At 36.2% G+C, this 14,537-nt stretch overlaps 1 protein-coding gene across 1 annotated transcript in view; it reads left to right on the top strand.

Annotated features, from left to right (window-relative positions):
- HCFC2 (host cell factor C2) overlaps positions 1–14,537 on the top strand; it is a 42,973-nt gene that overhangs the window by 18,561 nt on the left and 9,875 nt on the right. Inside the window, exons 8-13 of the mRNA XM_003126644.5 lie at positions 701–868; positions 1,408–1,460; positions 6,569–6,746; positions 10,237–10,440; positions 10,999–11,072; positions 13,248–13,385. Coding sequence (XP_003126692.1) covers positions 701–868; positions 1,408–1,460; positions 6,569–6,746; positions 10,237–10,440; positions 10,999–11,072; positions 13,248–13,385 — 815 coding nt within the window. The remainder of the gene's footprint in view (positions 1–700; positions 869–1,407; positions 1,461–6,568; positions 6,747–10,236; positions 10,441–10,998; positions 11,073–13,247; positions 13,386–14,537) is intronic.

The following is a 14,537-nucleotide window of genomic DNA, read 5'->3' as shown; positions in this document are numbered from 1 at the left end:
ATGAGCCACAATGGGAATTCCAACAGAATTTCTTTTCTTTTCTTTTCTTTTCTTTTTTTTCTTTTAGGTCTGCACCTGAGGCATATGGAGGTTCCCATGCTAGGGGTCTAATCAGAGCTGTAGTTGCCAGCCTACACCAGAGCCACAGCAACGCTAGATCCAAGCTGTATCTGCAACCTACACCACAGCTCACGGCAATACCGGATCCTTAACCCACTGAGCAAGGTCAGGGATCGAACCTGCAACCTCATGGTTCCTACTCAGATTCGTTTCCACTGTGCCACGATGGGAACGCCTCCAACAGAATTTCTAATATGTGTATTGTTGGCTGAAAATTGGCTCATAAAATTGAAAACTTATAAAAATGTAAAATAATGTAGGTATTGCTATAAAGTACTTGATCTTCCCTTCACGGATTAAACTTTTTTTTTAATTTGATGACTGGGATAGCTTAGAACTGGATTATTTGGTTTGTAAAATTATTTGTATAAGGAATTAGATAAATAAATAGAATCAAAATTCCAGACTGTTTTCATTTGACCTACTATAGCTATATTTATCTGAGTAAATTTTTCCCTCGTAATAAACAGGTGAAATATTCATTGCTGATGTTTTCAGAGCTGCAGTTCCACCCAAGCTATATAGACAAACTATTGATACATTTGAAACTTAAATATATAATACCAATATTGTTCTTTAGAGAAACCACCAGCACCCTCACAAGTACAGCTGATCAAAGCCACCACCAATTCTTTTCATGTCAAATGGGATGAAGTACCTACAGTTGAGGGCTATCTTTTACAACTGAATACAGACTTGCCATACCAAGCTCCATCATCAGATTCTTCAGCATCACCAAATATGCAAGGTAATGTAATTTTCAGATTTAAAGCGTGTATGTTAGTATGCTTTAAGAAAATATGATACTGTATAAAAGCCTGTGGTTAGGCCTGGTTTCAGAAATTTTATGCTATGATGTTTCCTGCCTACTAAATTAAATATGTTCCATTATGACTTTGAAACTTGACTGTATTACTGTGATGATGTACTATGACACATAGACATGTCAGGGGTAGAATGTTTTTTCTGTGGTTCATTTTTATGTACCTTATTAGTTTGACATTCTACTTGACTTCAGGAGATGATTTTAATTAGCTTTCAAAAATACTTCAGCATTTTTCCAAAAATATTTTTTAACAGGAGCTTGGAAAGTAAGAGCAAATTTTAATTTTATGTGTTCTTCCAAAAAGGGTTACAGTCAGTTATTAAGCAGATTATTTAAGAAAATGGATAAACTTTAATAAATATATTAATTTTAATAATGTGACTTTTAAAAATATTTGATCGTAGTATATTTTCTTGAAGCTAATTTAGAGTATATGAATCTGAACTTTCCCATTCCTACAGGAGTCAGGATGGACCCTCACAGACAAGGCAGTAACAGCATCATTCCTAACAGTGTAAGTTAAAAAAATGTATGGTGGTAAATGAATGTTTATGGTTACAGTCCCAATTTTTATTAATATTTTTAACATATTACCCTAGGATAGGGGTTCTCAAGCCTGGTTGCATGTCAGAATCACCTCAGAGATTAAAAAACAAACAAACAAGCAAACAAAGATTTCCAAGCCTTTTCTCAAATCTAGTGAAGCAGAATCTTTAAGATGATGCCCAGCTAACTCTGTTTTTATGGGAAGCCCCATAGATCATTATAGCAGTAGCCTAGATTAAGAACCCCTTGCCGAGAGAGTGAAGTCTCATTCCACTTAGTATCAGAGGCTAATGCACACACAAACACACACAGTATATATATTTTAAAACACACACACACATACACACACAAATTGAGATGGTACTACAAGATTTATAATGAAGAACATTAGTTTCCTCCTCTGTACCTGCCTGCTCCTGATTCCTCCTTCTTAGAAACAACTACTTTCAAATATTTTAACTTTATTCTGGTATCTGACTTTGTGCTTTTACTTTTTGGGGAGGGAGGGGGCCTAAGCATGGCATGTGGAAGATCCCAGGGCTGGAATTGAACTGATGCTGCAGTTCTGGCAATACCAGATCCTTTACCTGCTGCACCACATGGAAATTTACTACCTCTGTCCTTTAAAGTAAAATCCTTATGCTTCCAAGTCTTAACTTTCTAGTTTTGGATCCTTTATCTTCAGTAGTGGAAGATGAAGATTTGATGATCTCTTAAAATATTACCATTTCTTCCCCTTCCCTTTCCCACATCCTTTGAATATTTTTTCTTGAATCATTATTTGATGTTCACTTTGTGATGACGACATATTCACAGCTGAGCCGTGTAGTGTGCTGCGGGCACTATAATTTTTTTGTTTTTCCTGGCATTGTTAACTGCCTCACTTTTTCATTTGCTTAGTTTTCTTCTTACCTATCATTAACCTATCATTAATTAGTACTCATGTTCTTCAGTAAAATAATAAAACTCCACTCAAAATATTCAAACACATAAGGTAGTTTTCTTTTTCTTTCTTCATGCCACTGCCTCGAACCATCCCTCCTGAGGCCTCTGTCTTGATGCTCTAGTCAATACTAGTTCTTCCCTAGGCCTGCTACATAGCTGTCATCTTAGAACGTCCATTTGTTTCATATTGGCAGTTTCTTTTAGCTCTTTGTGTTAGAACTCATGTTTCTCGATACTTCATTCTCTTCCTTAATGTTCTCCAGTAGTTTCCTAAGAAAGCGTTTATGAAAGGTAAATATGAGATCTTGTATATCTGAAAATGCCTTTTCTCTGTTCACATTTGATTGGTAGTTTGGCTGGGTTATGGGATTCTATACTGGAAACATTTTCCTCAGAGATTTAAAGACATTTTCCTACTGTTGTTTAGCATTCAGTGTTTCTGTTGAGAAGTTTGATGCCACTTGGATTCCTGATCATTTACATGTGACCTAATTTTTTTGTTTTTATCCCCAATTTTCTGAACTTTCAATAATGATGTGCTTTAGAGTATGTGTCTGCTTCATTTACTGGGCTGTGCATTCAGTGGACTGTGTCATTCTGGAACTCAGGGCTTTCAGTACTGATTATTTCTTCCCTCTATATTCTCTTTCTCTTTTTTTTGGTAACTCCTGTTAATTGAATGATGGTCCTCTTGAACTAATCTTCTGATTTTACTTTTTATTTTCCATTTTCTTTCTGTTTATTCTGCTTTCTGAAAAGTTTCATTTATATTATAAATCTTCTATCCATTTTTTTTTTTTTTTTTAGAATGGCTGCACCCATGGCACATGGAAGCTCCCAGGCCAGGGATTGAATCCAAGCCAACTGCAACCTGTGCTGCAGCTGTGGCAACACCAGATCCTTTAACCCACTGCACTGGGCCAGGGATTGAACCCCTGCCTCTGCAACAACCTGAGCCATTGCAGTCAGATTCTTAGCCCAGTGTGCCACAGTGGTAACTCCCTCTTCTTTCTAAGTTTGAATTGTATTCAATCACATCTTTGATCTCTAAAAACCTGATTTTACTCTTTACTTCTTTTATAGCTTCTTACTCTTTTTTTTTTTTTCCTTTTTACAGCTACTCTGCAACAGGTTAAAGTTCCCAGACTAGGTGTTGACTTAAAGCTGCAGCTGCCAGCCTATGCCACAGCCACAACAACACCAGATCTGATCTCATGTACAACCTACGCTGCAGCTTGGGGCAACACTGGGTCCTTAACCCACTGAATGAGGCCAAGAATTGAATCTGAATCCTCACAGACACTACATTGGGATCTTAACCCACTGAGCCACAATGGGAACTCCAGCATCTCATTCTTGTTTCATAAATGTAGTATATTCCCTGATCTCTTCAAGAATTATACTTTTTTTTTTTTAATGGAGTCATAGTTTTCTCTCAGCAATATTTCTTTTTTTCAAGCTCCTTTAAAAAAATATGTTTTGGTCTTGGAGTTTCATGGTAGAGGGCATCATCAAACATCTGGTGATGCTTGACTGTCCTTTCGTGTTTAAAGTCAGGCATTAAAAGTGCTTAGAAAATGTCTCAGTCTGTTTGGCCTGCTATAACAAAGTACCATTGCCTGAATGACTATAAACAATAGAACTTTATTTCCTGCATTTCTGGAGGCTGGAAATGCCAGATCAGGGTGCCTGTATGGTCAAGTTCTGGTGAGGAGCCAGACTGCTGACTTCTCATTGTATTCTCACATGGTGAAAGGGACAGTGGATCTTTCTTGGGCAACTTTTAAAAGAGTACTAATCATAGTCCAAAGGCCCTACATCCTAATAGCACCACCTTGGGAGTTAGGTTTCAATTTATGAATCTGTGGAGACATAAACTTTCAGACCATAGCAGGTCTGTGCCTATGGGCTTGCTTGATTAGTAGACCGTAATGGGGGTTATTGGGTAGGACTCCACAAATATCCGTGTCTTTTCTCTTGGACCAATGGGTTTCCCTGGAGACTTCTCCAGCCTCTTTCCTAAGCTGGCTTTCAGTATTCTGGGAACTGAATGGGTTAGGGGGTGTCTTTGTTCAGCATGCAGACTTTCACTTAATCCCTGTTTTCAGTGTGTGTGCTTCTCTTCCATCCTCACCAGAGAGACACTGTACCATAGTCCAGAGCCTCCCACTTCAATCCTTTTCCTGCCTCCCTTCTTTGGTTAGAACAGAAGGGAGTAATCTGTCTGCCTTTGTATGCTGGGAGAGCAGAGCTGGGGCCACAACCACTTTTTATGTATCTTCCCACATGACAGGGCCTCTCCTGTTTACTTGCACTCTGCACTTCGGCCTCCAAAGATCCTGATATCTCCAATTCTCAAGCCTTTCTGGGCTGTTCAGCACAAGTGGTTTACAACCTCTTAGTGACTTTCCACTTGCAACCTCTTAGCTCTTTTTGCTTTTGTAAAGGTGTATCTCACTTTTGCCCTTCACTTTATTGTGCTTGCTGGATAAAATGACATGGAGACTTCCTAGTGAAATAAGTTTAGGGTCAAATTCTAGCTCTGCTAATTACTGGCTGTCTGACCCTTGGTTTATTATTTAAGATCTCTCAGTCTCATTTTTTCTGTTTATAAGCCATGGGTGATGTTATCTAATTTATACAGTTCTTCTGACAATTACATGAGATGGACTTTATAAATACGTGCCGCAATGCCTATGACATAGTATAATGCTCCCTAATGATTGTGGCTGCCATCATTATCATCATTTATTAACAGCACAATCACCGTCAGTTAAAAGGAAAATACATTGCATGATATGGACAAGTATCCTTAGAGCCATGAGAAATTACATGTAGTTATAATTGATATTAAAAGAGGAGACAGAAAATTAACAAATTCGCTAGCTATATTGGGGCATTCGAATGAAGGCAGATCACTTTTATGGTGCAGTAGACCTATAGATATTGCTACATAATAACCTGTGTTCACATTGATGCCTTAAATTATCAAAAGGTTTCAGTGTTTTTATTACAGTGTCTTTAAGAAGGCAAAGAGAATTTTTTTTTTTTTTTTGCTTTTTAGGGCCAAACCTATAGCATATAGAAGTTCTCAGGCTACGGGTCCAATTGGATCTGTAGCTACTGGTCTATGCCACAGCCACAGCAATGCCAAATCCAAGCCTGGTCTGCAACCTATACCATAGCTCATGGCATCACTGGATCCTTAACCCACTGAACAAGGCCAGGGATTGAACCCGCATCCTCATGGATACTAGTCAGGTTCATAACCTGCTGAGCCACAGTAGGAACTTCTTAGAGAAATTTAATTAGGATTCCTATCTACGCAGTTTCCATCATGGCTTGGTGGAAATGAATCCAACTAGGAACCATGAGGTTGCGGGTTCAATCCCTGGCCTCTCCCAGTGGGTTAAGGATCCAGCGTTGCCATTAGCTCTGGTGTAGATCACAGATGCAGCTTGGATCTGGCATTGCCGTGGCTGTGGTGTAGGCCAGCAGCTGTGGCTCTGATTAGACCTGTAGCCTGGGAACCTCCATATGCGATGGGTGTGGACCCAAAAAAAAGCAAAAAAAAAAAAAGGATTCCTATCTAAAATGTAACAGTAAAGAATATTTATATGTATATGTTTTAAATCTCAATGTTTGTATGGAAGACTCAGTCATACAGAATAATTCATATGCTTGAAGGTTTCATATAACTGAGATTTTTCTTTTAGTAGTTATAAGATCTTTAGTATACGTGTCTGATCTTGCTAAGAAAATTTTATCAGAATGTTAAACTCTGTAGCTTTGGTGTTGTCACTGATGTTATGTGTGTATTTACTTGAATACAAACTACACTATTTATAAAAATATAGATTTTTTTACCCCCCTTAAAATGTACTGTCCCCTTTTGCTTCAGAACTGGCCTTTTTAGAGTGGAGATTAAAGTGAAAAGAAACTGTTTTCTTAAACTATTATAAAATTTAAAGGGTAATTTTTTACAAATTAAAGAGTATAAGCTGTTTTATATTTTGGTCAGTTTATTTTCAAAGACATTTGATTTGTAAATTATTTTGCTTATTTTTAAAAAATGTATTGAACATGTAATTGGACATTGTTTGCTGCAATAAACTATTTTATTTCTTGTAGATCAGTGATACAATGAACAGCACAAAATCCGAACATACAGCTATGAAAGGAACTTCAGTGAAAAACAAACCAGATCTCAAAGCATCGACTGATTCTAGTGCCATTTTACATTCATCTTTGGCAACTAATGCTTCTAATCATAATAGTTCTGTGGTGGATATGTTAAGGAAAAGTGAAGGTATAAAGATGGCATTTTAAGTAAATCTAAAGCTTTTTATAACAAAGGGAGGGAATTTTAGAGTCTCTGAAAAAGTAAATGTTATATGGTTTGGATACATTTTCAAAATATAATATATATCTACCACATTGACCCTAATTAGAATGATGGCAAGATACCAAGCAAGAAGTTAACCTGAATAGTAGTGATTAGCTATTAGCTATAGAATTTAAATGAAGCCAGCTCTTATATGACACTTGATGTTGGCCAGTGTGTGTTCAGTGTTACTATTCCCTTGCTCAGTTGTCCCAGCACTTAGAACTGCCTAAAATTATTTATTTTGGGCCAGGAGTTTGTCTTATCTTTTTCACATCTATTTTCCCAGCACCCAGATCCATGCCTAGTAAATAGTAGCCACTTAATAAATATTTGTTTAACAAGTAACTGGGTTATCTTTTAAAAGATAGTTCATTTATGAGAACGGTTGATTAGTCCATTGAATTCATGATCAGCTTATAATTTGGTGATCCTTTTATATTTAAAATAATTTAATTTGAGTAATTTTGATACCATTTGAGTTCTAAGTGTTACCTCTGAATTCAATATCAAAATTATTTTGTAAATCTCATTATAATATATCCCTGACATAGGAATATGTGACTTTATTTTTAATTTGAAAAAATTACAACAGTTAATAAAAAGCTAATTCCTTCTTCAGTGAATAACAAGTTGAATTTTTTTGTTTGTATTTTTTTAGGGCTGCACCCGCGGCATCTGGAAGTTCCTAGGCTAGGAGTAGAATTAGAGCTGCAGCTGCCAGCCTACACCACAGCCACAGCAACACGGAATCTGAGCTGCATCTGTGACTACACTACAGCTCACAGCAACACTGGATCCTTAACCCGCTTAGCGAGGCCAGGCATTGAACCGCATCCTCATGGATACTAGTCGAGTTCGTTACTTCTGAGCCACAATGGAACGCCCAAGATGAATTTTTTTTTTTTTAACTTCTATTTTTCTTCATGATTCCATGGTAGATAAAAATATTCAGGAAAGTAATTTCCTATAGTTTTTCTAATTTCATTACTTGTGGAAGAGGAGAGCACTTTTCTTGGTCCTGATCTTCTGATGTAAGGGAATCATTTGGTCAGAATCATAAAAGCTTGGTCCTGGACCTCAGTTTAAATTTCTTTTTTATAGTGATTTTCTTTGTCTATCTTATAAAGATGTTTATACTCTTGAAAACAAATAATGAGTTTTGAGATTTCAGAATCTTAATACTCTCTAAATCCTAGTTGTAAGTCAGGTTGGATAAAATTAACATTAGGCAAATGGGGAACAAGACTGGTTATACAATGACGGTATCTAACACATCGTAGACATTCAAATGTGTGAATGAATGCCTCCCCATGGACTTTTTTCTCTAGGTTGCAGTAGCTGGTATGTTTCAAAAGTAAAAGAGTGACATGCTTAGTTTTTGTTAGTTTTTTTCTTTTGAAAAGGGTATTTGAGAGTCACCATCAGAAAGAGCTGTAATAGGAAATGATTGGCAGACTTGTTAGGAAGTTCTTTTAGGACTCTGAGAGATAGAAACTAAAGCAGGGGGTAGGTTGGAGGGGAGAGACTACATCAGTTCAGACACTTTTATGTATTTATTTTTTTTGCCACACCCACAGCATATGGAAGCTCCCAGGCCAGGGGTCAAATCCAAGCCATAGCTATGGTAATGCCAGTTGTTAACCCACTGTACCAGGCCAGGGACTGAACTCTTGCCTTAGCAGCAACCTGACCTGCTACAGAGACAACACCAGATCCCTATCCTGCTGTGCCATAGTGGGAACTCCTAGAGACTTTTAGAAAGTAGCAGCTACTAATCCTGGAAACTGATTGGTTATGAGGAATAAAAATGAGTTGAATGTGACTCTCAGTTTTCTGGGGTGGACCTTCAGTGGATGATGCTGCTCTTCATCATGACAGGAAATATAGGAGCAAGAACAGGTTTGGGAAAAAGCTAGAGTCAACCTTGAACCTACTGTTTTTGAGGCACACAAAGAACATTTTGATAAATGTTTCCAATGGGGAATTTCCCTGGTGGCCTAGCAGTTAAGGACTCAGCATTGTCACTGCTGTGGCAAGGGTTAGATCCCTGGCCTGGGAACTTCCACATGCCGCAAGCATGACCAAAAAAAGGAAAGATTTCTAATGGGCAGTTGGATTCTTAGGCCTGGAGTCAAGGAGGCAGTTCTTGGCTGGAAGTATAAATTTAGAAGAGTAACTAATACGTAAGCTCCACAAGAGCAAGGACCTTGTCTGACTTGTTCACTGCTAGATTCTCAGGACCTGGCACTGTGCCTGGGATATGTTGTTTGAGAGATGTGTGGTTCGTGAATGGTAGTTAAAACGCTGGGAAACTAAAGTGAGATAAGAAAGGGCTTAGAAACACCAATATTTAAAAGAGTCATTTGAAGAAGAGAGGGCAGCTAAAGAGATTGAAGAGGGGTTCCAAGAAGATTAGGAAAAGAACCAGAAAGTTTCTTTTTACCTTTATAGTGGGCATCACCGTTTATGACTGTACATTTATTGTGTGTGCATGTCTCTCTCTACTATAAGACTCTAAGTTCATGAGGTAGGAACCATAGCTGCTTTGTCTCACCACTATAGATATGTCTGGTAGATAATGAATATTTAATACTGTGGAATATATGAGTCATAGAAAAGTCTTCAAAGAAGAGTATGTAGTCAGCATTGTTTACTTTACAGAGGTCAAGTAAATGAAAATTGATAAGTATCCCTCAGAAATCATTGACATTTGTTAGAGCCATTTCGTTAGAGTTGTGTCCTAGAACTCACATTTGGGAAGGTCAAGGACGTAGAGATGACTCTGAAGGAAATTAGCAAGGGGAGGTGGTACCTAGAAAAGACTTGTGGGGTCAAGGAAGATGCATGCTTGTTTGCTTGAAAGACTCGAATATGTTTATAGATGGAGGGCCAGAATTATTGAAGAAGAATTTGAAAATCCCAAGGAGAAAGGAATGATTGATAAAAGAGGGTCCCAAAATATGGGGGAAGGAACAGGACCAAGAGCACAAGACAATAAACTTCCTGAGGAGAAAAGTCAGTTCATCCTCTGAAATGGAAGAGAAGACAGAGGGCATGGGCACAGTCAAGTACATTTCTAGTTTAGGACAAGAGAAGGCAGAAAACTGATGGCATTCATGCCCAATGACTTCTATTTTTGTCCTTAAAATGGGAGGCAAGACCATTTGGTCTCTGACTTAAGAAAATGATTCAGTGTTTAGGATGAAAGAAGGAGCTGAGAAGTTAGATATCTATTATGAATATAATGCACTTTATTGTTCTAAATATTTTATGCCTAATTCATATGAATGACATTTGCAGTTCTCATGTTTATGATTTTAAATTGAAAATGCTAAAAATTGTATGACAACTGTGAGATAACAATTACTCACAGGTATTATGTTAATAATTGATCTTTTCCCTTTAATTGTAGGTCCTCACACTTCAGCAGATATAGGTGCTCTAAGTAGTTGCCTGGACTTAAGAACAGTAATCCCCGAAACTTCTGTATCCAGTACTGTTTCCAGCGCACAAACTATGGTAACCCAGCAGACCATTAAAACTGAATCATCCAGTACAAATGGGGCAGTTGTTAAAGATGAAACTTCACTAACAACATTCAGTACCAAATCTGAAGGTTTGAAATGTGTTTCACATACTGTATTTTGAACCATTTTTGTATATAAATTCATCAAGCATATTTGTTTTAGATGGGAATTGTATTTCATCTTGGATTGAATCAAATATAAAAAGATAAAGAATTTCAGTTAAAATCATTATATAATATATTCTCTGCCGCCTTACATAAATAGTAAATAAGCACACACTATAATTCAGCTTTCCTATCATGAATTTATTTAGCAGATTTTTTTTTTCTTAGAAAAGATTAGTTCTAGGCTATGGAATAACAATTCTCCCAGCTTGATTGAGTTATAATTTTGTAAATTCTTATTTTATTCTTTTGCAGTAAGAATTGTGTTTCATGTTTAGTCAACATTCTCTGAAGTTCCAGCTAGTCATCAAATCCTTGAAAAATGAACTTTATGAATTAGTTCAAGTTAGAGGGTCCATATTTCTAATTATTGCGATTTTTCTCCCTCTGGCTATTTTTTTGTATATTTAGAAGTTATATTTTAATGTGGCTGTTAGATAAGTGACTATGTAAATCTTATCTGATGAATTGTTTAATTTTTAGTTGATGAAACATGTGCACTACCTGCAGCTAAGATCAGCCGTGTAGAGACACGTGCTGCAGCGACACCATTTTCTGTAAGTACACAACTGAATGTGATGTGTGTTTATAGTTAAATATGCTTTAAAAGCTGAGCACTTCAGCCTAACTTCAGGAAAAGGCTCTTGGGTACCCTCTAGTAATGACTTGACATATATTGAGAAATGAAGGGTTAAATAGGAAAATATTCACAGTATAATGTTAAGTGGAAAAAGCTGGATAAATATATATTGTGTTCCCAATTTTGTTAAAAACACACACAGTGCATACATTCACACTCTGACATGAGTCCACACACATCTACCCTACAATGCTAGATGACCTTCTTCAGGTTGTGGGGCCACAGATACTTTTTAATTTCTTATTTTTCTATAATAAAATGTTACTTTCATAATCAGAACTGTGTGCATTTACATACATATGTGTATATATGTAAATTACATTAATGGTTTAAAAAGTAGAAGGACATGTTGTAGAACATGAAACTTGGAGTTCCTGCTGTGGCTCAGTGGGTTGAGAACCCGAAATAGTATCTGTGAAGATGCGGGTTCAATCCCTGGCCTTGCTCAGTGTGTTAAGGATCTGGCATTGCTGCAGGCTGCAGTGTAGGTTGCAGATGCAGCTCAGATCCTTCACTGCTCTGGCTGTGGTGCAGGTTGGCAGATGCAGCTCTGATTCAATCCCTAGCCCAGGAACTTCCGTATGTCCCAGGCGCAGCCCTAAAAAGAAAGAATAAAACAAAACGTAACACTTGAATGTTATTATTGCTATCACTTAGGAGGAGAACAACAGAATATTGCAGTATTGAGTTAGACATACCTGTAGGGTATCCCAGTAATCTCTGATGTTGGGTGTTTTGGTGGAAGGCCAGAATTAGTCTGCCTGGTACCAAACTTAAAATGCTAGAATAATGCCTTGCAAATAGTATACTAAGACTGTCTCAATTAGATGAATATAATGATAATCCATATATGGGTTTGTGTATATTTAAAATTACCAGTCATTTCAACTTTACTGCTATGAACAATAGCTTTTATTTGACCTAAAATTTACCTTTTAGAATCTTGAAAAATAGTCTGTAGTTTTATTTTTCTTTCAGTCATGATTTTATGGATTTTTATTATGTATTTGCCTTTATCAGCTTTCACCTTTTCAGAATGTTAAGTCCTAGTGTTCTTAGACTCTTCTCAGAGAAGAATTATTTAAATGAATTTTTTTCCTCTTAAATCTGTTTTGCAGTGCATCAGCCAGAGTGGTATCTGTTATTTCAGTTGGAGCCAGTTGTTTTATAAAAGTTGTTGGAGAGAGTTTTTACAACTTTAAAATGAAAACAAGTTTAAAGCTATTCTTTTTTGGAAAAAACAAAAAACGAAAACCTTAAAGATTCTTCTAGTTAGCTCACTTTGTCATGTGTGATAGCCTAAATAATAAGTAATGTGAATTATAAGCATGTACCTCTGCTGTTATATATTTAAGACAGAAATAAATAACTGAAGTGCACATTTGTTTTGAGCTTCTGGAAACAGTGTCTCATTTATAAAGAAGATGGCTTAAAAAGGTTAGTTCCAGGGATAAGTATAATTCACTTATCACTAAAAGTAGCTTAAGGTAGAGGAAGTTTATTTGTCTTAAATCAAGGTAAAAATGTAAAACTGTTTTAAATCTGCTCCTATTTAGTATATACTAAATTATATTCAAATTGCATTTTAGTTTTGAACATTTTTTCTCCTTTTAGGTTTGGAGAATCCCAGGTATTTCAAGTGCAAAGATCACTGAATTTCTGCTAGTTGTTTTTGAATCTAGAAATGAGCCAGCTTGGAATGAATTTTTCCTTATTTGCTCCTTTTGGAGCAAGTTGTAATGTCACACTAAAGGGGTTATTACATTTTCTGAGAGAGTCTCTGAAATGACAATGTTCTATAAAACAGCTGGCATTTTAACATATCACTGATTGGAAAGCATGCTAACTCCAGCTAGGTTGATAGTACAGAGCTACTGACTTAGAGAATGCCTGTCACTCCCTATGTTTGAATTGGCATCCCTGTTTCACTGTCAGTTGACCTAATCTGTTAAGTTTATTTACTTATGAGCTATGAATGTTGTGGTGTTTACCCATATACCTACTTGTAGATCACTGCATGGACTTATTGAATCTTAAATTTTTTTGTATGTTCAATAAGAGTCTTCATAAATTTTTCTTTCTCTGAAATTAGAAAGAGACTACTTCAAATCCAGTGGCCACAGTGAAAGCAGGAGAACGACAGTGGTGTGATGTAGGAATTTTTAAAAATAATACAGCTTTGGTGAGCCAGTTTTATTTGCTGCCAAAAGGGAAGCAAAGCATCTCAAAGGTAGCTATTAATATTATTTTCTACATTGTTAGTTATAAGCCTCAAGAATGAGATTTTTTTAAATAATCCTGATTCAGGTCACTTGAATGCGTGAAATTGGGATCTGTTCACAATCTATAATTGAGAGTTCTAGATATCTAGTTATCATGTATTCTTTCTTAAGGCTCCTTTTATAGAGCCAGTTATTTTAAAAATCTTATATAATCACTGGGCTGGATTTTGAGTCACAAATGATACGGTTTGGCCAGTACAGATGAAGAGGTTTTTTTTTTAATATCTCTAATTCTGTTGGCTAGTATGCTTAGAAAAAGGGACATTTTTTTCTTACTTAGAACTTTTGTTATTACTAATTTCAGTTTTAAATATTTAAAAGCCCCAATGCTACTGAATACTATTGAATTTTCCCTTAATTCTGAAGTCTCTTAAAGAGGACCTCATATATATAAATGAGACATTAACCCTCTAAGAATTATGAAATAGATAACAATTACAAAGCATATTGAACTAATTTTTTGTCTGGAGTAGAGAATTTCAGAGAGGGAATTGCCGAAGAAATAGATACTCAGTTTGAATCTCCCAAAGATTTTACAAATGATAAATATCATTTATCATTATATTTTAGTTTCTCTAATATTACTTCTGGTATCCCTCTTTTACATATTGAATGCTTCCAATTCTTGACAAAAAATAGACATCCTGGCTAATAATTTGTTAGCATTATGCTTAACAAAATTTCTCTAGTTTGATTTTATATATATGGAAATAATCCATATATAAGAGCCTAGTAGCTATCTGTTTTTCCTAAAAGAAAAAAAAGGACATAAAATTTAGAGCCAGTAAACTTGAGTTTGAATCATTTGTTCCAGTGCTCGGTAGGGTGGCCTTTGATAAATTACTTGTTTAACTAACCTCTCTGAGTCTCTTCACCTGTGAAGTGGAGAAGACCCAGCTCCCTTAACAATGGGTGATAGATTCACACTGCCTGTCTCACAATGGTGTGGTGTTAGGGAGAATATGGAAAAATTGTTTGAAAGTTATAGATGTTATGATCTTCCTACCCAGAGTATGCAGTCTATTTAATTTAACATTTATTTGCATCTGCTAAATCTTAATTTTTAAAATGCTCTGTACTACATGCTATTCGCTCCTTTT

Source organism: Sus scrofa, chromosome 5 (assembly GCF_000003025.6).
Source record: "Sus scrofa isolate TJ Tabasco breed Duroc chromosome 5, Sscrofa11.1, whole genome shotgun sequence".
In the NCBI taxonomy this organism is placed as follows: domain Eukaryota; kingdom Metazoa; phylum Chordata; class Mammalia; order Artiodactyla; family Suidae; genus Sus; species Sus scrofa.
This window is presented reverse-complemented; position numbering and strand designations above follow the sequence as displayed.